Source organism: Leptidea sinapis, chromosome 2 (genome assembly GCF_905404315.1).
Source record: "Leptidea sinapis chromosome 2, ilLepSina1.1, whole genome shotgun sequence".
Classification (NCBI taxonomy): Eukaryota; Metazoa; Arthropoda; class Insecta; order Lepidoptera; family Pieridae; genus Leptidea; species Leptidea sinapis.
Window position 1 is genome coordinate 14,890,906 of NC_066266.1, and position 24,587 is coordinate 14,915,492.

The 24,587-nt window shown below is 34.7% G+C and overlaps 1 protein-coding gene across 6 annotated transcripts in view; it reads right to left on the reverse strand.

Annotated features, from left to right (window-relative positions):
- The window catches only part of LOC126976801 (LIM domain only protein 7), a 182,093-nt gene that overhangs the window by 21,441 nt on the left and 136,065 nt on the right, over positions 1-24,587 (reverse strand). For all 6 annotated transcript variants that reach the window (XM_050825433.1, XM_050825424.1, XM_050825408.1 and 3 more), the window contains 2 exons: positions 22,583-22,722; positions 518-650 (listed from right to left, as the gene is read on the reverse strand). In XM_050825433.1, coding sequence (XP_050681390.1) covers positions 518-650; positions 22,583-22,722 — 273 coding nt within the window. The remainder of the gene's footprint in view (positions 1-517; positions 651-22,582; positions 22,723-24,587) is intronic.

Here is a 24,587-nt window from a genome sequence, read left to right on the forward strand (position 1 = left end):
AGGGCATTTTGGTTAATTGGCTGCCCTTACTTTAGTATTTTATTATACTGGACACATGGATGGGCGAATATCGAAAGTAAGGCATAAGATTGGATAAATCCGAGATTTATATGAAGGCAAAGCTCAATTGTCTTCGAAGAATTTGGGGCAACTGTTTGCAACAAAAAAGCACGAACACACCTTCCTCAAAGACCGGCAATGCTCCTTTGAAGTCTCTGGTGTTGTCGGAGAACATGACAGTAATCACTTAAATTCAGGTGGCCGTAAGGTACGGTTTGTTCACCTCTTTTATCGGAATACGTCTACTGCTGAACAAAAGACTCTCCCAAAGATCTCCACGACGATCAGTCCTGCGCTGCCCTCATCCAAAGTATTCCGGCTGTTGTGGAGGGTCTACCAACACTGCATCTTCCGGTACATGGTCGCCATTCGACAACTTTGCTTCCCCACCGGCCATCTGTCCGTCGAACTGTGTCCTGCCCACTGTCACTTATTCTATTAAAAATAAACAACTTACAGCCAAGCTGTGCGTGTCACAGTCCTCGCTCAAGCTGCTCTTAGTGCTGGAGGTGCCTATGCCCAGGTCGCTGAGGTCGTGCGCTTCATCGTCCGTATACAAAGCCAGTGGGTTCCGCCTTCTGCGACCAGCGCTAGCAGCAACAATAACAAATACTTTATTAACAAAACGCAGACAATTTCAACCGCTATTCAATCACCAACAAGACAAAACAGATTGAGCAGTATTGTTCCGGGCCAGTTCCGCCACCATTAACTTCGGTTGTAAAATAGCAACTTGTAAACTCCCGTGTTTTTTATGATAATAAGAAACGAGACGTGCAGGGCGTTCAGCCGATGGTAATTGATACGCCCTGCCCATTACAATGCTGTGTTACTCAGGATTCTTGAAAAACACAAAAATTCTGAGCGGCACCATGATTGCGCTCGTCACCTTGAAACATAAGATGTTAAGTCTCATTTGCCCAGTAATTTGCCATTGCCTGTGTATTGGATTGAATCTTGTCTGAGTTCAACCGTCTCGACACCGAATGGGACAATATCATATTCAGAGCCTATATATATATACATATTTAAATATATTTTTATACAATTAGCATGTCGGTGTGCGCATGTATGTATATATATGTATGCTAAAATTAACTGTGATAATATTTCCCAAACGCGCTAAATGAAGTATAATTTATTTGTCCAATATTATAAAAGTATATAATATAAATAAAATTGTGGTAAAAATTACTGTGGGAAATAAAAAATTTAACACGCAACCCGTTTCAAGATGGATTGACACGAATAGCTATCTAGCAATGGGCTCGTCTAATATGATGTTTGGAGGAACAATTTACGTTTCGGCTTCAATTACGTAAGAGGTTAGCGAGGTTCAGTTCGCAGCGCGCACGCTATGGCCATTTCGTTTTATAATAAGCATGTGCGCGACACGCGTCACTTAAGGTTTGCTTTCTATTCAAATGTCAAAAAGTGTTACAGCGAAAGTATACACATGGTCGCTTCTTTTCACTTTTCTTTACATGATGGATCGGACACGTTATGCATAAATATGGTCACTATTATCTCGAATACTTGTTTTGAAACTTAGAAATTGAACAATAATCTCACTTCATTACCTAATGGACACTGGAACAGATCGCAGGGACGGAACGAGCAGATGACCGACCAAGTGTTACCAGCAAAAGCTACAGCTGAGACAATGTAATTTAACTATGTAACCAAAAAAAAGTATGTAAGTTCATTGGCGTATTAAAACAAAAATTATTAAAAGTAATATTGCTCGTGCTATTTCACGTTTATCTTGTAATTAAGAAGGTATTAAATAAAACCAATAAAAATATTGTTCCACCGCATAATGTAGTTAAGTAACGTGTAATAAATTATTATTAAATTATTTTTATACAATTGGAGTGAAATTATTATTTTTTAATTTTAAGACTTGCTCAAAATGAAATTATCATGGTCAAGTCCATTGGTTGTGGTTCAGTAGACATATTAGTTCCAGGCTTGGTAGCTCAAGTATGATACAAATATGGTTCTAGTTGACCAGCTAACGTAAGGGTGTCGAATTTGCGTGGCGGTTTCCATAACGCGCCCAAAGAGGTATAACTTCAAAAAAAGCACGTATTTACCAAAGGTGTGACAGACAACCTTATATGCAGGCGATGTTTGCCTCCATGTCGAAAAACGGTGACAGTCCAGAGACGCTTGCAGCAGTCTCAAAAGGGTGCTTAGCTCTCTGTGACGGCAGTTTTAGTTTGATACGATTGTAGATATTATATTATTATACGTCATTACTTATTATCGTATTTTATAAGCAAACCAGTGAACGCATGTTTTATATGCGTTCACTGCAATGACGTTCTATACATAACAACGTCATTGGTTCACTGGTATAATTCGTAATGACAACTATGAAAACTACTATCTTGACTCATTTCAACCGCAGTCCCCAAAGAAATGTGACCTGGAAAGGTCACGAAATGTTGCGATAGCTAAAATAATAATAAAAATGTAACTTTTACGCAAAATCTAATGTAAAAACAGTTACAATAACACGCGTTTTAATCCTTTAAAAAGTATTTTATTTAAACACTAATGATATTTTCCGACAAATTTAGATTCAAATCTTTTACTATCGGAACTTTCTTTCCCTATCCATAACAACGGACCCTGCAACTCCAGATGAATCACAGGAGCGTTGCCGGTTTGTAAATCTATGTCATATCGAACTTACAGTTTTAATAACAAGTCATAAAATTACTAGATAATTGCATTGTAGAGGTTTCAGATGGTAATAATGATATATCAGTGTTTATGATGTATAATTATTTAGTTTGAAAGTTAACACCAAACTTACATATATACAATACTAACTAATAAAATCCACGCTTTCCGGTGGCTTACTTCTGAGAAATTTACTAACTGCTCGTATAAACTTTTAAACCCCAAATTATTTATTTCTAATTGAACCTGCTCCTTCTCAATTTTAAAATAACGAACTTGCTGTCAACCGTTCATCTCTTATATTCTCTCCTTTTATTGATTTTATTACTTTGTTGTACCGAATGCTAAATTAATAATTATTTAAATTTAGGGTATATTTATATATAATTATTTTAATTTAGCTATAAAGTGCCACAGACTACCAACCAAGTAATCTGAACGAATTTCGTGTTATTTCACCGATTACATTCACTACAAGTGAAAATCCATTCTTTTTGCGAATTCTATCATGTTTGTACACCCAAAGGTCACAGGGCAAGTAATTATGAATGTATTGATTGAACTAACCAAAACTTTAAAATCGTAAAGCTTAAAGCTAATCAAAATTTAGGTACCTATCAGGGAATTTGATATAATCTTTTAGTAGATGAGAACTAGATAAAAGTGTAGTAAACGAAAGAAAATGACTTATTGAAATTCAAACAAGAATAATGCACAGCACGATAAATAACAGATGCTTGGTAATTACGAAGGGTTATAAACACCCAGAGAGAGGCAAGAACGTTCGCAAATTGTATGGGAATCGAACCCGCGTGACGGCAATTCGTGATGGCACGTCACAGGATAGCAGCGTGATTGTTGTTACGTGCCTGTTTCAATAGATGTTGATATATATTGTTTGTAGAATAGCAAAGTGAAGTTGTAATCCTGTAGTAAGACCGCTCTGTACCGACCGCCATCTAGTTGTGGAGGAACATACATCACAAATTAAAAAAATAAGAAATATTGGTATTCTACGTTGTCTAATTGATCTAAGTATATAAAATAGATTATGTCAACACTGCTGTGAAAACGGCTTCAATAGGTAATGATGATAATCTCGACGTTACAAACGTAGAGGTTGTTGTGCAGTGGTAAGATGGGGGGGACGGCGGGACGTACACGATTCAGTATCGCACGTACAAAGCGTGGTTTCGTGGATTTTTGCACGACAATCGACATGCGCAGTTATTGTTTACGCATATCGCGTGTCTTAAGTTATGAGCGATGGCGTTGCTTTAATTTTAGTTTAATATTATGATAAATTAATTTGGAATTAACGAAGTAGGCTATTACGACTCTCATTTATTAGAGCAACATTGGGTCGCGATTAGGACAACCTTTCTATAACGGTTCCCTTTATTTATGCCGCTACGGAAGCAACCTAGCTAGCCGCGGTCACCAATGCCTTTTGCCACCGTAGCGCAAGTCCTCACTCCTACCATGTCGCCTTGAGTGTTATCCGTCGGACTTCTCCTCCCGTCAACGGCATCTCTCGCGACGGTGGCCAGCCTAATGGTATGACATTGTTTACTTGGTATCGTAGAAGGCCGCTGGTGTCACTCGTAATAGACACAATGGCGTTTTCTCACATTACAAGCACGTTAAAGGTGGCAGGACATCAGCAGAAACGGTTGTAATCCTTATGAAGAGGAAATATGCGTTACTAGCTGGTGATGAATACATTTCTTCCGTTTGCGTTGGAGTTTTGGTTTGGGTTCCATCAGCAAGAACACTCATTAAAGAGTCGTCCAGACGACTTATAAATTTGACAGGTGACCCGAGATCTGGCGACGCACGCTTGGCAGAAAAAAATATTGGTAATTCAAAGGAAGTACCGCTGCCAGCTTTTTGTGCACGTTACCTGCGACTGTAACCTTAATACTGTTTGCTATTAATAATATATTGCGGTTTTATTTTTAAATCGATTGATGTAAATATAATTTAGTTTAGTATATTTATGCGAAAATTTAAAATTAAACTGTGACTTTTTTTATTCTTAAATACGATATTTCCCTCTTTGTGTACGATAGAAATGACGATCAATTTTTTTTAAAGAAATACACAGTTATAATATGTTATACTAGCTTTTAGTCCGGACTTCGCTGCGAACACCATAAAAAAGTCTTATAGATAAAGGTCTCCCTTCTTTTTCATTTCTATCTTTCATCTACCGTCGTTCTTATATGTTGACTTAAAATTCGTATCATGCTTCCTCAGAAACCTATAAATTTCAGGATATAATGCACCCTATATCCTTCTCTGTATCTCTGACAATAAGTGAGAAAAAACTCATGATGATGGGTTGAACAAGTGTATAAAAGAGTAACAAATAAATAAACCGCCATCGCTTCTAGTATAGACCGCATGCCCCCGCGTCGGTACGCTCGTGTATAAACACATAGCTCGCTGTCGCAACGTGTGAAACTCCGCTAGGGAAACGCAATTGTCGCGTTTTGACCAATGAATATTGTGTAGTGTATGTACTTGACTATAACATTACCTCGTAATCGCGTTACCAAACTCAATTTGCTCATGTAGTCTTATTTAGTAATAAATATCAAGTGAATATTGTCGAATATAAATTATCTAACTCTAAATGGGTATTTTTAACATATATAGATCAAAATAATAAATCTATTTGTCTTGTGATTCGCCGGATAGTCTCTGAATCGGCTGGATTGATTTCGACTGGACATTCGTTCAGTAGAACTTAACCACAACTTAACTCGTGTTATAAAGAGACTACTCTTACTTCTTTTTATAAATTAGGATTTTGTATTTATTTAGTACGAATTTGTATTCAATTCATATTCAAATTCCCACATTTATATTCAAAAATGGATATTAATTCAATTATTGAACGTCAAAAAGTCATATTAAAATTTATGCCTCAGACTTGAAAATAACGCGCGTAACAAACTCAGCGGGCTTGTCTTTTTTTTAATAATATTTAATTTCGTAACAATATAATTCCTCATTAAATATAATTATTACTAGATATAAACTTCCGCTTGAGAGTGGTCGCTCGATTCCCAATCTGTGGTATCATTATGAAAATCATTTATATTATTAGTCATTAATATTTACCACATATACGTCTTTAAAAAATCATTTAAATTCCTTAAATTATATTTATCACAATTTAACAAAATACATACTAACTCGACTTAACTGAGTATTGTCGTAACAAGCTGTCAATGTTTGTCCTGATGTTATTATGATTATCAAGTTTCTAGAAAATTCGCGCATACGCCTATATGTACATAAATAACATTATCAAAAATATATTAATAGGCAACAGTTAAAATGTTTATTTCTCATCTTTGAAGTGCCGAAACTTTCAAACACACCTCCCGGTATTAGGAGAGCTTATTTTTAATACCTAGCGATTTCATATTACAAAAATACTTCACGTTACGAAAATGTGAAAACAAAACACTGCATTCAAAACTTCAGAACAAAACACTGTATTCAAAATAACTAAAAACACTAGTATTCAATACTCGGAATTGAAACAAGTAGAAAATTGTGATGGACGTCGCTAGGACAGGTGAAAAAAACAGTTGATGAAAGAGATAGGAGTATAGCGGCGTCTCACTAGCCGCTGTTGTGATGCCGTTGTACTGTACGCTATGTCTGCCTATGATGGAGTACAACTAATGGTGCGTACACACTGATGTGTTAAAGAATATGTTATACAATTTCAATATATTTATGCTTAAACCAAACTTCGTGATACCTGACACTAAATATCTACAACGATGTCTTGACGTCGAGTCGCTAAGAATATTGAAAGGTTGTCACAAAAACATGCTTTAAAATTGATTTTAAGTTGATGCACCGCCATACACAATTGCACAATTGGTAAGCAAACTTAACGTGAAATAGTACTCATTTGATCTCAAATTTTAATAAGTTAGTAGTTTGGATTGTCATGTTTTATCGTGTTATGACATGACAATCCAAACGCATAATGAAGATTACGTGGCACGTTTAATAAGAGAACCAATGTGCAATTTAACTCATCCGTGCGACCGCGAACGGCGCGGGTTCGTAGAAGAGGTCGCCCTCTTTGTTAATTTAATAATCTTTAACTATTTGTTAATTAATACCTTGTTCTAACTATCCGGTGGATGGAATAATTAAAAATTCTAAATACTAAAGGGCAACGAATAAACGTTGATTAAACTCGTAACGACCGTAGATTGATTGTACGGATTTAGTTTGTGCAACCTAAAGAGAAAATTATGAAAGAAAATTGAAGTAAAATAAACTGAGATTTACAGTGCGGGTGAAAACCACAGGTAGCTAAATGTTAATGTAGGAACCTCCATATTGAAACATATTTTAACATTATCGATAGCCATATCTGTGGTGTGTCCTAAGCTTATCACACTGAGAAGCTAGCACATCGTATTTGGTAACCTGCGTAGCCAGGAAGCACAGCAGAGCTCCTAGTTTTTATCGATCAACAAGTCACATCCATAATGTCGCCGTGAAATTCTCGTAACAGCGGGAAATATTCGCTCAACTCATCTTTATATACATGCGTGGATAGTACATACAGCGAATGGGCATAGAACCCACTCGATGGTAACGTCATTAATATAAAGCGCGGGATACTCATACAATTAATTTTGATTAGTTACCGAGGAGATTATCAAAGTATGGCCATAAATTTGTGAGTTGTTTATTGATGTTTAGTTTTAATGCTAGATTTTTTTTCGTTTTATAATAAAAACCTAAATTTTTAAATTTTTTATTGCAATCTAGCCTTAGCCCGATTGTCTTATTTTCTCTATTAAGGGGAACAGACTGCGTTCTTGTTTTCTTTACGTTAATGCCAGAATGAATCATTAATTATATATTCCTAACACAAGAAAATCTAAAACCCTCCCGCAGCCATGTTTGTGTGGTAGGCATATGGCAGGGTTCTATAATGACAACTAGGTATGTATACCTACTGAAACTAATCTTCAGAAATATACGTTCAGTATACTACAAGATCACTTGCGTTTTACAAAAAATATGTAATTGCGTTTCCACACAACAGAAAAACACCTTTTTTATTTGAATGCATTATTATAAATTAGTTTCAAATATAATTTATGAGTATGATCAGATAACTTAGATTTAAATATTATTACATATTTATAAATTGCGAAAAGCGGGGGCCTCAGTATGGGGCCTTCATCAAAAGTTACTACTAGTAGGGGTTGAATATTATGCTCTGCAATTTTTACAATCTGTTGTCGGTGACTGAGGTACGATTGGAAGACTTTAATGTGGTGCCGGTTTTTTCTTTGTTCGAAGATTCATTTTAAAATGGTTTAATAAATTTCGGTACTCTTATTACTATTAAAATGTTATATTCTCTGATAGAAATTATATGTCTATTCAGATTAGAAATGGTATTTGGCTTGGTATTCATAAAACGAAATGAAGAAAATGTAAGGAATCTAATGAATGAGCTAACTCTTGAGTATTTTTTCGACCTCTCAACGTGACTAAACCACATAAACAAAAAGTCATTGCAATATTATAATATATCAAATACCATAAATGACTAACATTTGTTTCTCACGAATCTTACTCAATTACTTCAACCGTATCTGTATGATGGACGCAAGACAAGAGGGCTAGCGGTTATTATGAGATCAATCTCTGTTTTTTTTTATCTCAAGTGCCGTTTCAGTCTAAATGTGTACTATGTGCATTGATTTAATGATATATAACACAATATAAAAGCGAAAGCGATTTTATATTAAAGCGTGTTAAAATTAAATTCTATATCGATTTGAACTCGATTTAAAAAGAGGACAATTTGTATTTTTGTATGTAAATATAAAATTACCCAAAACATATTATCAATATGAATAATTTTCGTAATAGGTACTTTACTTCTTAGTTATTTTTCAGCTCATTTTCAGCTAAATGATCATAATTATTAAACGAGTCTTAGCGCAAAATTTCAATATCGTAGTCTGTGCACTCTGCCTTTAATAATATGTTAGTCTTTAAAAGTCGGCAACGCTTCTGTGATTCCTCTGGTGTTGCAAGACAATGTGGGAGGCGGTGATCACTTAAGCTCAGGTGACATGTACGCTCCTTTGTCCTTCTTTTGCATAAAAAAACTATTTATCGCTGACTCTCGTCACAAAGTCCACACGTCATCTGCGTATATGGTTCGATTATGATTTGGATCACAGCCATTTACGGCAAAGTATGAAGGGGATAGCAACCTGCCTCACAAGTAATGTTACAATCATTACTTCACTCGTCAACCTCTATGCTGTTGAATTTCTTAGTCATTCTGTACATGGCAGTGTTCGATAACAAAATGTATATTTTAACTATATATGATCTCAATGCGGATGACACTTGTCAGTCTCAGTATATAAATCACCACTGTTTTATTCATACGCCTGTTTTTCGCCGGCGGTGGAAGCAAAGAACAATACAAAAAAATATACCATATTACTTAGATCATTTATACGTCTAGATAGACTATGACAGCTGTGAAAACTTGAGTTTAGTTCTGCCTCTATTTGAGCAATTCACGCACACTAATACAAAGTGTCATACAAATCGCAAGAGTGCAAGACGTAGGGTGTTACGTAAACTATAGTATTAAACCTGTTTTTATCGCTTGTCTAACAGCAAGAGACTCTATCAAGACGTATAAACTATCTAAACGATATTATTATATGAAAGATTATTTCTTGACTAAATATTCACAATGGAATGATAAGAATATATTTATTTACCGAAAATAATAAAATCCTATATAGTAAGTATGTGTCCTAGGTAGAGTCTAGCGTGTCTGTACAATGGCTGTCATTAAAAAAAAGTTGTGTAATGAAGATTATTTTTAATTATTTTAGAGTTAAAATGCAATGACGTATGTTTGTATGTATGTTTGTAACTGACTCCTTTAAACGGCATTTTGACCCACTTTAAACGGCCAGATTTCATTCAAACTTTGTAGATTTATCGAGGACCGATGACAGTTCCAAATACCAAAGATTAAAATTTTTAATTCAACAAAAAAAATAAGCAGTGTAACATAATCAACCATGTGAGGCTTGGTTCATCTATCCACCAACAGATGGCGCTGTACAGATTGTAGAAAATCCTATGATGTTAAAGTTTAAACATACGCTTTTATAGAAAATTTAACTAAATAATAGTTTAAAAATAACTAAAAAACACGCTTTATATAAAATTCAAAAAAATATATTTCATTATAATAAAGCGTGGGGTGTAGAAGCATTATTATTTTAATAATATCTTAAAAAGCCCCCCACGCTTTTTTTACAATATTTTTTTTTTATACTATGTCCAATTTAAATTTATTTTCTATTTTTAGTTGAATTTTATATAATGCGTATTTTTTTAAACTATTATTTTTTAATCATAGCTATCTAATTATCTAAATAAATAGTTCCAAAATTATATAAAAAATAAATAACATAAAAGGTCTTTCGCCGCAACGCTTTGCTTAGTAAGAAGGTAGTAGGTACTAAAAGTCTACAAATTGCGTATTCGTTCAAGAGCGCAGTTGTAGTGCTGCTCATATTTTTTGGGGTTTTTCACGAATCCTGAGAAGCACTGCATTGTAATGAGCAGGGCGTATCAATTATCATGAGCTAAACGGCCTGTTCGTCTTGTCCCTTATTTTCATAAAAAATAATTTCGTAGTTGTCTCTAAGGAGCTATCTAAGCGAGCTAATCTATTGTGTATATTATATATTCGATTGAAGGTGCACAGTGAGCTTTAAAAACAGCGAATATAAAAATCCAGTATTATTTAACTTAGCAATATAGAAATGTATATATAAAGCCAGTTTCCTCTGTGTAAGTTTCGATAAATGTTTAATTACATACGGAGGTGCTCAGTGAAAGTGAAGTTACATACAAATAGATAGATCCGAGTGACACGGCTAGCTGCCCGACAGACAGACCGGGGCAGGAAATGTTACCTGTCAATGATATCAAGAACTCGGTAAACTATACCTACTTATTATATACCTACGAGCGGCATAAATATCGTTTGCGGCAATTTAATCGGTCTTATATAGGCTGGAAAGAAAGTTAAAATTCAGAATCATATATTTTTATTTTAAGTAGTATTTAAAATCTCTTATTGAACGTTAAAAACTATCATCAATTTGCAAATGTACGCCTCAGACCTGAGAAGAACGAGCACAAGAAACTCAGCGGGCGTTTTTATTTATAAAATTTTGTCTCATTATAATATTGTACACTAAAATTGATAATCAAATAGCTTGAGGGCGGTTGCCTCATTCGAAATCTGTGGTATCATTAAGAAAGTCATTTATGTTATAGTAAAATTTACCACACAATCGTAACAACAAATTATGTTTTGTACATTTTCAGGTTGTAAAAGCATATATATACATCGCCAACAAAAGACTAGCACGTATTTCGGATTTTTAACCGCGCGGATTCATTTAATAAATTAATTAATTTCCGTCCACTATTTGTAGTACAAAATTTGTTGTAGAATGACAATTGATACAAAGCATTTGTAACTTGGCTAGGCCTGCTGAGTACAAACTGAGTCAAACCGCGCAGATTTTCTTCCACAAGTGCGTGCAGCTTTATACAACTTCATATGCCACAGAATTTTGCGGGAGAAATCGTGCGGGGAAAATTCGCAATGCGTGCTAGCACTTACGTCTAGATAAACTGTGACAGCTGTGAAAACATCGAAACTAAAAGGTTGAAAGTTAACCTTTATTTTGAGCAATGCACACTAACACAAAGTTACACATACAAATCGCGTAAGAAACCAGGCCTGTTCTCATCGGTTGTATAGCAGCAAGAGGCTTTGTCTAGACGAATAAATAATGTATGTTCCTGGTGTTAACATTATGATTATAACAATATCTAAGAAATTCGCTTATCTGCCGGAACATACACAATATCAAGACCATGACAAATCAAGAGACCGGTAACTAATACGAAAATGATGACATAGTAAGTACTTTTGTTTGCCACCATTTTAAAAGGAGTGCTTCATACATCAAACTTCTGACATAGTTTTTGGACGTTTTTAATCGCACCACCCTTTCATTTGTGGCACTCTCGTGTGTGGAGTTAAACCCAAACTACCTCAATATTACTATAAATTGTTCATCAATTATATGGTTGTACAACAGACAGATCTCCATTGATTTGTTCGAAGGATTTCCATTAGGAATGACACCAGATAGAGCTGTGTTTAGTAGATCACGTCAGATAGACAGACAGACGCACAGTTTAGCGTAATTGTGCACCGTTGCAACTTTCTCGTTGCCTGTTTTGCAATTGTAACGTGAAAGTTATCTCTTAATTCAAAACTCTACTTTCAAGAAACATACTTATATTTTATTTGTGCATGTTTTTTATTCTAAGCAATAACTTCTTAGTTTTTATATTTATTTTAATATACATTTTGTCAACACGAAGCGAAAATATAAGCATAAAGCGGCCATCTATCTTTCTGTAGATCTCCATTGGTTTTGACAAATCAATACAATTTGATATAAGCACGATTAAAAAGTATAAATTATAACTATTATCTACCAATTTGATCAACAACAGGTTCTTCTTTTTACAACAACTAGACTCCTAATCGCAGACTAAAAGGTCCGAGCGACGTTGACATCAACTGTTATACGGATAATATTAAAACATTCATTCAAATTAACACCTTATTTCGTGGCAGTAATGATTAAAGTGTATGAACGAAAACTCTGCCTAATAAACGCGTAGGCAGAGTTTACCTAAACAGTAGCAAACTACATGTCGACTACCGATTAGGGTACAAATGGAAAAAAGAATATGTCGGCTAGAGGACAGAAAAAAAAAGTTACTTCCATTTTAAGAAAGTGGCGTAAATAAAACGAAGGCGAAATTACCATGACTGGAGGAAAGCTTAAAGACTTAAAATGAATTTATTTAACAAAAATATTGAAGTTTGATATATTTGAGTTTACAATATTTTTAGTAAAACCGGAAACAATGAAATATGAATGTCTTTAGTCTCTCAGTTAGAAAATACTCAAATGTAGATTCTCGCCGATTCTCTTGGCTCACTTAAAGAATACCATCATACTTTTAAGTCAAACAAAGTATATAACCCAATAACTTAAATGAATAGTACTTAGTTATAAAACACTAACTTTATGTTAATATTGGTCAATGCAGTGCATTTCTCTTATATTACACATGTACAGGTGTAATATTAGAATTATTAATAATGTTAAGTTTATACTTGTAAATGAGTGTATTTGGTTGAAGTGACTACTAAGTAAATAAATAAGTTTCACTATCTCAGTAAATTACTGCTTTGCGGCCAAAAGGCGCGCCGCCTGTGCAAAGTAACATGTCATATTATATCATAGTATACTTATATATAAGAGTTACGGTTAATTGATATGAGATATTAATGATATAATGAATGTTGAAATTTCAGCAGTTATCGTATTACGCTTACGGTGAAACAGAGCGCGGTAATTAGGAATCATATTGTGTGTCTGTCTCCTATACTTACGAGATGGAAATGAGATACATTAGGTATTTGTGTTTATAAAGGGTATTTCAAAGAGAGCTGGGTATATTTGAAATAAAATAAAAACAGATTGATTGTTAACAGCTTGGTACATCATATTAATTATTCAAGGCTAACTCTAATGTAAATATGAAAACACTTCTCTTTTTCCATCAAGGGACCCTGCAATACTACAAGCACCTTACTGTACAACTACATTGTTTCAGAGAAACTGTTTTAGTATGTGCATAAAACCTACAATCCCAAAGATAATAAAAAAGATATCGTCAAATAGTAATTTCTCATCTAAATGGAAAAACTACCAAACCTCACAAATGGGAGGCTCCTTTCCACAGGATGCCGGCTAGATTATGAGTACCACAACGGCACCTTTTTCTCCCGTGAAGCAGTAATATGTAAGCATTCTTGTGTTTCGGTCTGAAGGGCGTCCCAGCTAGTGAAACTGGGCAAATGAGATTTAACATCTTATGTCTTAAGGTGACGAGCGCAATTGTAGTGCCGCTCACAATTTTTGGGTTTTCCAAGAATCCTGAGTGGCTGCATGGTAATGGGCATGGCGTATCAATTACCATCAACTGAACGTCCTGCTGGTCTATTATGTCTATGTTGACAAATATGCACGTCATATATATGGAGAAAATGCACCAACCTCATAGGTCTTTTTGTAACATCAAATTGATATATTTATGCAAATAAAAACTTTGTCTTTGGCATACCACCTATGGAATACCACATATTTAAATGACCACCCCTACTTCGAATAGTAACGTGAATATGAGAGGTCCAATTTTCCATCACTTTTTGCCATAACGGCACCTCTATGTCACTGATAACCTAACCTGTTATGTTTCCCTTTAGGTGTTGCGACAGTTCTTGGCTTGTTGGCATACACCAGTCATTTCAAATAAACCCACAACATCAAGGTGTGTTAAATCACACGATCTTTGACGCCATATCTTGTCCCCGAAGCCTGAGATCAAGAACCGTTGAATTTATCATTCAATAAATTAGTAACAGGTCACATAGTATTTTAGTAAATAGTCACACATAACCAATTTGCAATTATACTGTGTCTTAGAAGCACAAATTCAATTCAAATATAAGGTACAATCCGATATGTTTAAGAACTGCAGACAAGTTTAAGTTACATTAAGTTGTGGGAACGGGCAGCCGAGCGTCGCGGGCACAGCACAGACAGACGGACAGATCCGGTTACTTATTGTTCCGTATTATCTAACTTGGGTAACATAGCCATTGTCTGTGGTAGGGAACGGCGCTGGTAGTGTCAGTAGTTAGTACCCACAAAAGTTTCATGTTACTAATAAGGAATTACATTCAAAACAGATTGAAACCGCATGTGCTTTATTCTTAGTAATCTCTTTCACGATAAGTAGCCATATTTTAGGATTTGTACATTATTTACTGCTCATGCAAATCAATTAACATTGTATACCTTATAATTTAAATCTTGTACCTAATACATATATTTAACAGTAATCATAAATTATACAAATAAATAAATCCAGTGTCCTGATGTTTGTTTCCAGTGAACTCCTAAACTAATGAACGGATTTTAATGGGGATTACTTCATGGAGTGCAGTTTAGTCCTACTTGAGACCCATAATAAATCATTAACAATTATTGCTAATACTTTTTGTATGGACATATTATCTATGAGAGAATTTATTGACGCACGGTTGAGTATACTTTACGAAAAAATTCTTGAAGTTATGAAATATTATTGACAATTTCATACAAAACAGTATTTTATTAATTATGTACAGAACAACGTCTGTCGGGTCACCTAGTTTTATATAAGAAATAGCATACCGGCGAGAGACTGACGTTTGGGAAGTGGTGAGGAGAGATGAGGAGAGATGGATTGGCAGCCAGGTGGTAGGTTGTATGCTCTAAACATGAAGGTACAACATACACAACATCAGCACATAATAATGAAACAAAAAACTGAAAAAAAGTGTGTATTTAGTACTTATTTATGAACGCAAGAAGTTATACTTCTTTGGCCTAACGAAGCAAGAATCATTAAAGTGATTTATTCCTCGTGCTATTCTACGTTTTTAGAAAGACAATTTTGTTAAAATCTTGCAAAGATGACATTGACAATTAATTATTGAATAATGTATACGGCTGTATGGGCTTGAACCCTTTGCCTGTCCTAATAATGGACGAAGAAACCAAAAAAAAAATAATAATAAATGACGCAAACGTCAGAAAATTTTAGGAACCAACTTCAACCTGTTACTTTTGTGTTACAGTGATCACTCTCATCATTTTTTCATAACGCGCCTAAACAAGTATAACTTCCAAAATATTGAATGTATCGATACGCTTAAGGTTTTATTACCATCCTGTGACGCGTAAATGCTGATGCCAGTGTTCAAAGTAGTATTCTAATTATGTATTCTCTCCCGAATTAAAGCGAACTCTATGAGTAAATATTTTATTCGAGAAAATTCGAATAACTACAAAACGATAAAATTGTTTCTGAATGAATTAAACTATTTATATTATCGAGTAATAACCAGTTTAATGACATTCATATAACGTGTCTAACATCCGCGTGACCGTCTGTATGTGTGTCAGTGGATTACCTCGCAACACATTAAATAATTAGAAACATTAACTTCTGAAAATTCGAGATTCACAACAACCAAATTAACTAAAGAATCCAGAATTTTGGTGTTCTTTATGGGTAAAGTTATATTTCATTGTATAAAAGTTTTTTTTTTATAATTCAGAATCATCTTCAATCGCTAGTAAGTAAAGTAGGTACGCATTTTGATAATTCCATCCTCGGCGAAATAACTACATTTTATCGAACTTGTAGCCAATTTTCACATTCATGTATTTGATATTACAAAATGATTTAATGTTACACAGACGTTTTGATTCTAATCGATCAAAATGAATATAGAGAATAGATTCATGTGAGACATTTATATTAAAGTATTTTGAAAGTATTCAGTAATTACCGAAATTGGTAAAGTAATGGATATGTTGGCAACACTGTGTCGCAAGACTTGAATGGCGCTGAGAATGTATGTGGAACCAATTATTATTGTAAGTAATATTGCTTTATAACTGACTGTCTGATTTGAATGTATGATCTGTGTCATTATGTCCGAGGCCATATGTATCGTGAGAAATATAGAAAAACACATCCTAAGATACATCTAACTACCCCTTCCCGAGGAGCTATAAACTTGCGAGGCTTACACGCCGTCCCGCGGGAACCCATGTGAACTGCTCCGTCGCTAGGGCTATCCAGGAAAACTTCTATTATCCTGCCATTCCGTCATTGCACAGGTACAATGACTCGTTGGTCAGTGAAGCGAATAAGAAAGCTGATATGCTGATCTGCTCTCTTTCGCATCCTTCTCGGCTCACACCACCGTTATTCAGCCATCCTGGTGGTGATATTCTGGAATGGCGCAGGCGCTTTTTCGCCTTGAACATACATAAATTGAGTGACCCCGAATTGGCTCCCGTCCTTACCCGTCAAAATGAGTTGGTCATACAAATTTTTCCTTCAAATTCACGCAGTTTTACAAATAAGTACATTTTTATCTTAATTAAAATATCGTCAAATATTGTAATAAACAATTTATTTAATTTCTATTTATTTTATTAATACAAAAACAATTGCAATTACACTTTCTCATTATTATGAAGTATCACCGTGGCATTTGCAGGCCCGTTATTATAGCTTACTCCTGTGGGAAATACTTCACCGAAATACTTCTTCTGTGGAGATTCACTGTCAGTGATTCTGTATAAAACGCGTTATCCGTTAATTCTATGCCAATCAATTAAAGGAATTGTCCGGGATCGAGTGTTCTGTGAGCGGCTGGATCACTTGGCGTTGCGTAGAGACACTTCAATGTATGCTGTCTACCGTATCTATCACGGGAAGTTTTTCGAAGAGCTCTTTGACATGATTCCTGACGTCAAGCTTTACCTTCGCACCACACGCCTCAAATTACGATATCATCCCTACCATCTGGATGTGTGGCATTGTGATTTTCAAGAAACTTTCTTTCACTTCTTTCTTCTCCGCTGTTTCCACGTCGATACGATATGGGTATCTACAAAAAAAAGCGCATTCACCTTCGTAAAAGGCCGGCATTGCTCCTATGATTCCTCTGGTGTTGCAAGAGAATGTGGCCGGGGGTGATTACTTAACATCAGGTGACTCGTACGCTTGTTTGTCCTCCTTTTCTATAATAAAAGGTGGCCGAAGTAGTATCTGACACATATTGTACTGAATACCTAAAAATGAGTTTCACAGAGAATTAAAAACGTGGACGTATTCTAAAAAGTTAAAATACAATATTGTGTAATAAATTGCTAATAGTCTTTTGCTTATTTACTGCAATAATTTAAAATAAGTCTAAAAAGACACAAATCTTGTGGGTAATGTAACAAAAATGCAACAGTTGGGTGCGCATGAGCACTGTAACCCGATCAGTCGAGGCGTGACCACCGACTGAGACGGACGTAACTCACACCGGGCAGCTGGCACGTAAACATGGAAAGTTGATTTCCTCAGGGAAATTTGAGTTAAGGAATTTAATGGATTAGGTTACGGTGTTATTTATAGCAATTTGTTATTTTTAATTGATTATTACTTACTTCTGGGATAAAATATATACATGAAAGACCCAAAGAGATTCATCACACACTCACATGTTATTGCTTCCATTTTTGCATTTATACATTTTTTTTATTTGTTGCCTAGGCTAGCCGATCAATTAGTGAGCTAAACGTTTTGTTTTTCAACAAAACTGGGAAATCAAAGTTATAAATTTCATCTATATTATATTATGTTGTGGTGTATTATATTATGTTGGTCGCTTTCTGCGCCTATTTTGAATGAGTAAGCGTAGTTATACAAAGCAAGGTTCTTGGTAATAAGTTTGTATGAAGTAAGAAAATAAGGTACCCTAATGGTAGAAAGATTATACCAAGGGATATGAGCCTTCAATATACAAATTTATGTTTAGTCCAACTTTTATTGTACGTACAGATATACTTATTTCAAAAGCATTTTTAGGATTCCGTACCTCAAAAGGAAAAAACGAGATCACTTTGTTTGTCAAGACCCTTTACTTCGGGAACGCGTGGAGAGTTGAAAATTAAATGGATAAACTTATGTCCACAGGCTCATAGCTGTCAAACTTTTAAGTTAACGCCGTTAATGCCCCAACAAAGGGGTATTTAGATTCTATCAAGAAAAACAATATTCATAGGTCCCGATTACCTAAAACTATGAAATTTTGCAAGTAATACCGTCTTATACTACAAGTATAGGGTAAAATCTGAAACATTTGTAATTAAATAATTAAAAAATTGAAAGGACCCCTCGGCGGGCGAGTCCGACTCACATTTATCTGTTGTTTTTTTTTTATTTATATAATTGACACAGCCAAATAATCTAGCAATATAATAATAATAAAATCTTAATTGTTATTTGGTTTTAGTTCGTACCTGGGTTCGTCGCGAGCTTAAATGCCACTTGCTTGCTCTGTGTGCGGCGATGGTTCACTTATATTTATTTCTCACTTATTAAGTAATTTTAAGTGTTTGAGTATTTTTCTTGCATCGATTTGCATGGATTGTATTGAAATTTGATAGGAATTATAAAACTGCTAATATTGATTTAAAAGACAGGCAATGGGTTTCATTTCACTACTCATTAAAACCCAACAATTACAAAGTGTTAAATGGTAAACATTAGGTATGTTTTACCACTGACCATTTACTTTCACGTAAGAATAAGTAATTTTTTTGATCTTCATGAGTTATCTTTTCAGTTTCCGTTTGATGAAAGTAATGAATTCCTCGTTTAATATCGAATTTTTATTGTAAATGTTCAGTTTATATAAAAAAAAAAATAAAAAACAAGAGACCAGCTTACAAGCGAAGAGCCTTCCCAGAAAATTTACATATGATGAGAAATGCGGCCATGATAGACCTAGAAGAACTAACATTTGAAGTAGATTTTAAACGTTTAAATTTTTTGGTTTTATTATGTCTGCGGAAGTTCAAGCATCGTGTTCACCTGGTGCTTGGTAATTACCTCTATTTATTGAAGTGAAACTTCTTTGCGCGCATGAGGATATTTTTATGGATCAAAAGAAATAAAGTGACACGAAAATGTGGCATGTTTTTGTCGAAAAAGAGGGAGAGAGGTGAAACCGATTGAGATAGAGCGAGAAACGGCGAACGTAGCATGAAGCACATAGCCATGGAGCGAGAGTAGGGAGAGAGCGAGAGAGAAAGGGAGACCGAGAAAAAATACCATTGGGAGGCTCCATTGCACATGATGCCGTCTAGATTATGAGTATCACAACGGCACCTATTTCTGCCGTGAAGCAGTAATGTGTAAGCATTATTGTGTTTCGGTCTGACTGGTTTGGGGCGCCGTAGCTAGTGAAATTACTGGGCAAATGAGACTTAACATCTCTTAAATGTCTCAAGGTGACGAGCGCAGTTTAGTAGTTAAATTTTAACTTTACATGGCAAATCAGTCGCATAACGTCTTGCACTATACAGTAAACGCAGATATTTTTTGTTTAATTACATTATCATTAGTACCTATGTATACAGGGTGTAAGTAAGTTTCACTTGTGACATGTGTACAAACGCACGCAAATTTTTATTTATTCTATTTTAATAACCTATTGAAGTTACGTAAAATACAGCAGCTATATTAAACTACATTTGTAAATCTATAATGACGCGAACACTGCGTCCACGCAACAGCACTGCAGGCCTAAACAGTTAATCATGGCTGGTACACACGGATGATTGATTCACCACGCAACACCACATTACCAACAGATCGCTGCAGTAATTAAGGGCGATCGAATTATCTTCGGGTTAAGTAAACAAACTCACATAGAGCAAAATATTATTTTACTATGAAAGAAACTCTACGATTAGCTACGCGTCTGTCATTAAATCTACGGTGGCATGGTTACAAACATAGACTTACAATTAACAAGCTTATAGAAAAACTAAGTGTGTGAGGGAGAAAATCTCTAACGGAGATACAGCAAGATAGAAAGGGTAAGAGAAAATATTGTTACTGTAATAAAAAAAATGTTTTGGAACTATTAAAAATGAGTAAGACTATCAACAAAAAAAATATAACTATAACTTGTAATGATAAGCTTTTATGAAAATAAGGGATAAGACGAGAAGGACGATCAGCTGATGGTAAATGATACGCCCTGCCCATTGCAATGCAGTGCCACTCAGGATTCTTGAAAAACCCAAAAAGTCTGAGGGGCACTACAATTGCGCTCGCCACCTTGAGACCTAAGATGTTAAGTCCCATTTGCCCAGTAATTTCTCTAGCTGCGCCCTTCAGACCGAAACACAACAATGTTTACACATTACTGCTTCACGGCAAAATTGGCGCCGTTGTGGTACCCATAATCTAGCCGGCATCCTGTGCAAAGAACCTCCCACTGGTAAAGCTATCATAATTTTTACTGAATAGTAGTTATTTAATCAGGTCTGATTGTAACCGATTTTGATTGACAAGTCGTAGACAGTCACCCATGAAAAGCATTAGTTGTTTAGTATTTTCATTATTAAACTGCTAGGTAACGCACAAATTGAACACGCACTGTGAGGTCAGGTGATGTGTATGGTAACAAATAGCTTCTTCTCCTAGAACTTTGGCAAACAGTAGGACAATAATGAGGCATACAGCTATAGAGATTAGGCGGCGCGGCTTGAATAAGTTAACATAATCAATAAAGTAATTACCTATCATGGAGAGGATTGCGATCTTTATAAAGACAATTATTTTCTCAAAATAAATTTATTTTATTTTTGATTTAAGTTAAAGATATTCATTCCGTTAAATCATATCTGTTTTCTTAATTTCTCGTACTTTCCACATACCAAGATTGCAGTTAAAATGATTTGATGATTTCAAAGATTACTATTTAATTTTAAATATAACAATCGTTACCGTTTCCGTGGGAAAATGTGACACGTCCCTCGGATTGATAACTTCTCTATAAGTTGGTTTGACCACAATGACCTATGGCCTTTATTCTATCGCCACGTTGCAGATCTAATTACGGACTGGAGGCTAAGTTTCACAACACTTCAATTCATGTTATGGCATATGTGATAAATGTGTGTACACATTTTTTTTTCTTTTTTCACCCTCACCCTAACATTAGCATTAAATGAATTCCATATTTATTTATAAGCACACCATTTTAAAAAGGAAGATCGATTTGAATATTGTTTATTTTAATGTTTCTTCTACTCTTAACTAACGTGTTGGAAGTTAATTTAAGAAGAGAAGTTATTAATGTTTGCAAAGTTAAGAAGGCATGAATATTGCGAAAATTCAGAAATTTACATATATATGTCTTTTGTACAAGCTTACAACTTAACGATGGATATGCATTTTTTTTTAAATTTACAGTAGAGACAATAAATGGACCTCAGTGGCAATAATGTGGGAAGGGCTAATAGGAAAAAGATAGCAATGGACAGAGAGGCTTGGAACAAGCTGGATGAGGGGTTCCAATCAATAATGATGAAGACAGTATTACAACAGTTATTAATACCAATAAATTATATTTTTTCATAATTGGCTATGTAGAAGGTAGATTTAAACTTACTATGTAAATAGTTGTCACAATTTATGTGGATGTAGGTATATGGATGTACTTTATAATAGATGATAACTGTAATACAACTGAATAAATATAATTTAATAGTACATTGGCAATAAATAAATAGGTTTTATTAATATTATTATAAATTTTACCACCCAAACGCTTTTATTTTTTTTTTAATTCTTTTGAATTTCCTAATATATTTGTTTAAACATTTTCTGGGACCTTGCTGTAAAACCATATCATCGCCCGACAAAAACTAATTAACTCGACTTAGCCGAGTTGTAGGCATTATAACTTTCTAGCAAATTCGCTTATGTGCCTATGTACATACATAACATTATCAAGAATATATTGAGAGGCACCAGTCAAGATGTTTATTTCTTTAAATTTTTCCCTCACATATTTTTTAGGATCTAGGTTATAAATACCTCTCTTCTGCAGCACAAATATAGTGTTGATATCGGCAGCATTGCCGCATAACAATATACCATAGGTTATAATCTTAAGGGTAAAGTATGTATTCACGTGACTCACCGTTCCTCCATCATCTCGTTGAAGGTCTTGGACTTGCCTCTGGGCTGGTTGGTCTCGGTCTCCATCCGTTTGACCTCCACACACCTCTCTATTATGTGCTCCACCCGCTTCCGGCGAGATGACTTCCAATTGTCTAAGTTCTGGAACAAAGTAATTAAGACGCATTAGAACTAGCTTCTAAAACCAAATACTTCTTATTATGAAACGAATTAAACCTATTCCAAAAATTATCAATACTGACCAATTTTTAGGTAGGCCCTGCGATGTTATTAGTCGAAGAAACTATCTGACTGTCCGATTATTGAGCCAAATAAAGCGTCTCAATAAAGTTAACAAGGAAGAGATTTCTCAAGCGATTAGCGAGGGCCAAACGTCAATCAGAGCCCGGCTTTCCAAGCTACAGTATCAGCAATGAACTTGTTCAAGTAATCTAACTTCCTTGTTAATATTAATTTGTCAACTTAAACGATAACGCCTAAGGGTTTACTTAAGTAGGTAACTAGCTTCAGATCACTTTTAATATTACGAGAGTAAAAAGTTACGTACAATAAACAATTAGACTCACAATCTCGCTCAACAACACTCTGCGTCTATTAGAGAGAGTATTTATTCAGTTGTGTTTCGGCCGCGCTTTGAATACAACGCCACGCAATGACAAATTGTTCAGTGAAAAACTATTCAAGTAACAGCATATTCAAACTTAAAAAGAATGGAATGTTGTCTTTCAGGTAAGTGCCCTTTAAATAAACAAATTTTGTAACTAACTTTACGTATTTAATCATTTCGCACATTCGCACCATAATGAATGAGCGTAAACCTCTTGAAAACATCTTTACTGTATGAAACGCAAATATTCTAAACTTAAAAATTTAATTGAATTTCTCAAATTTATTTCAACTTACTGAATTTTGCCCTTGTTACACTGTGGAATTGAGGTATCGATATATACATATTTAAATATTCTAACGTCGCTTCATTGTGTGTCTTCTGCCACATTTATCGCGAGGGGTGTTCCGAAGATCTGTTTGACCTGGACTTCTACCTTCGCACGACATACAAAAAACTAGTATATCAACCCCACCATCTGGATGTTTGACGTTCCACTATAATGCGGTTTTCAAAAGAAGTTTCTTCCACGTTCATCCAAATTATGGTATTACCTTCCTTGTTGAAAACCTTTCTAAATTTATATTTCCTGCGGTGATCACTTTACATTAGACACTTACGTTCGTTTGTCCTCTTTTTCCATAAAAAATATAAAAAACTATAAATAGAAATATAAGATAACTTTAAATTTTAACAAGATGAAGGACTGTAGGCACCACCTAGAGCTGAATATAGTATTTAAGGTGAATAAGATGAATATATTGCTTTGCGAACCATGTTTATAAATACCAACAATAATTCAAATGTAAAGGAGGGTTAACAAAAGGCGGATACGATAGTGATTGTGTTCGCCAGCGTCTGTGGCTCCTCAGTGTCCGCTCCATTGTCAAGTCTACAGACCTTTACAACGTCCATGTTTAATAATACTTGGTGTCAGTACAGATGAAACTTGTCGTTAGTAAAACGAATCAAATAGACCATACGGAAACATTTCTAAATTGTTATTTTACATTGTTAATCTGAATTTATATAAAATGAAAAAAAAAAATTGTATTAGTAAAAGAAATAGTAATTAAGTAGTAAAATATAAAAATCGTCGATTGTATAATGTAATAGTCTCATGTATATTTTGATGATAACGATGTTCACTAAGAATTTAAAATTTTATTTAATAAGTAGCATTATGTAATTAGTTTTATTTACATATTATTGTTTGACGGAAAAATTATAGGGCAGATAAGATTTAAATGTTTTTTTAAATGCTTTGTAGTAGCTTGTCTTGTATGTAATCGAAACTTTGCACACTTATCAATAACCGATGACAGACAATACAGTAAATTAATTAGTCTGTCCCACTTTTATTAGCTCGGTATGTGTGTTTGTTTGTATGTAAAGAAAT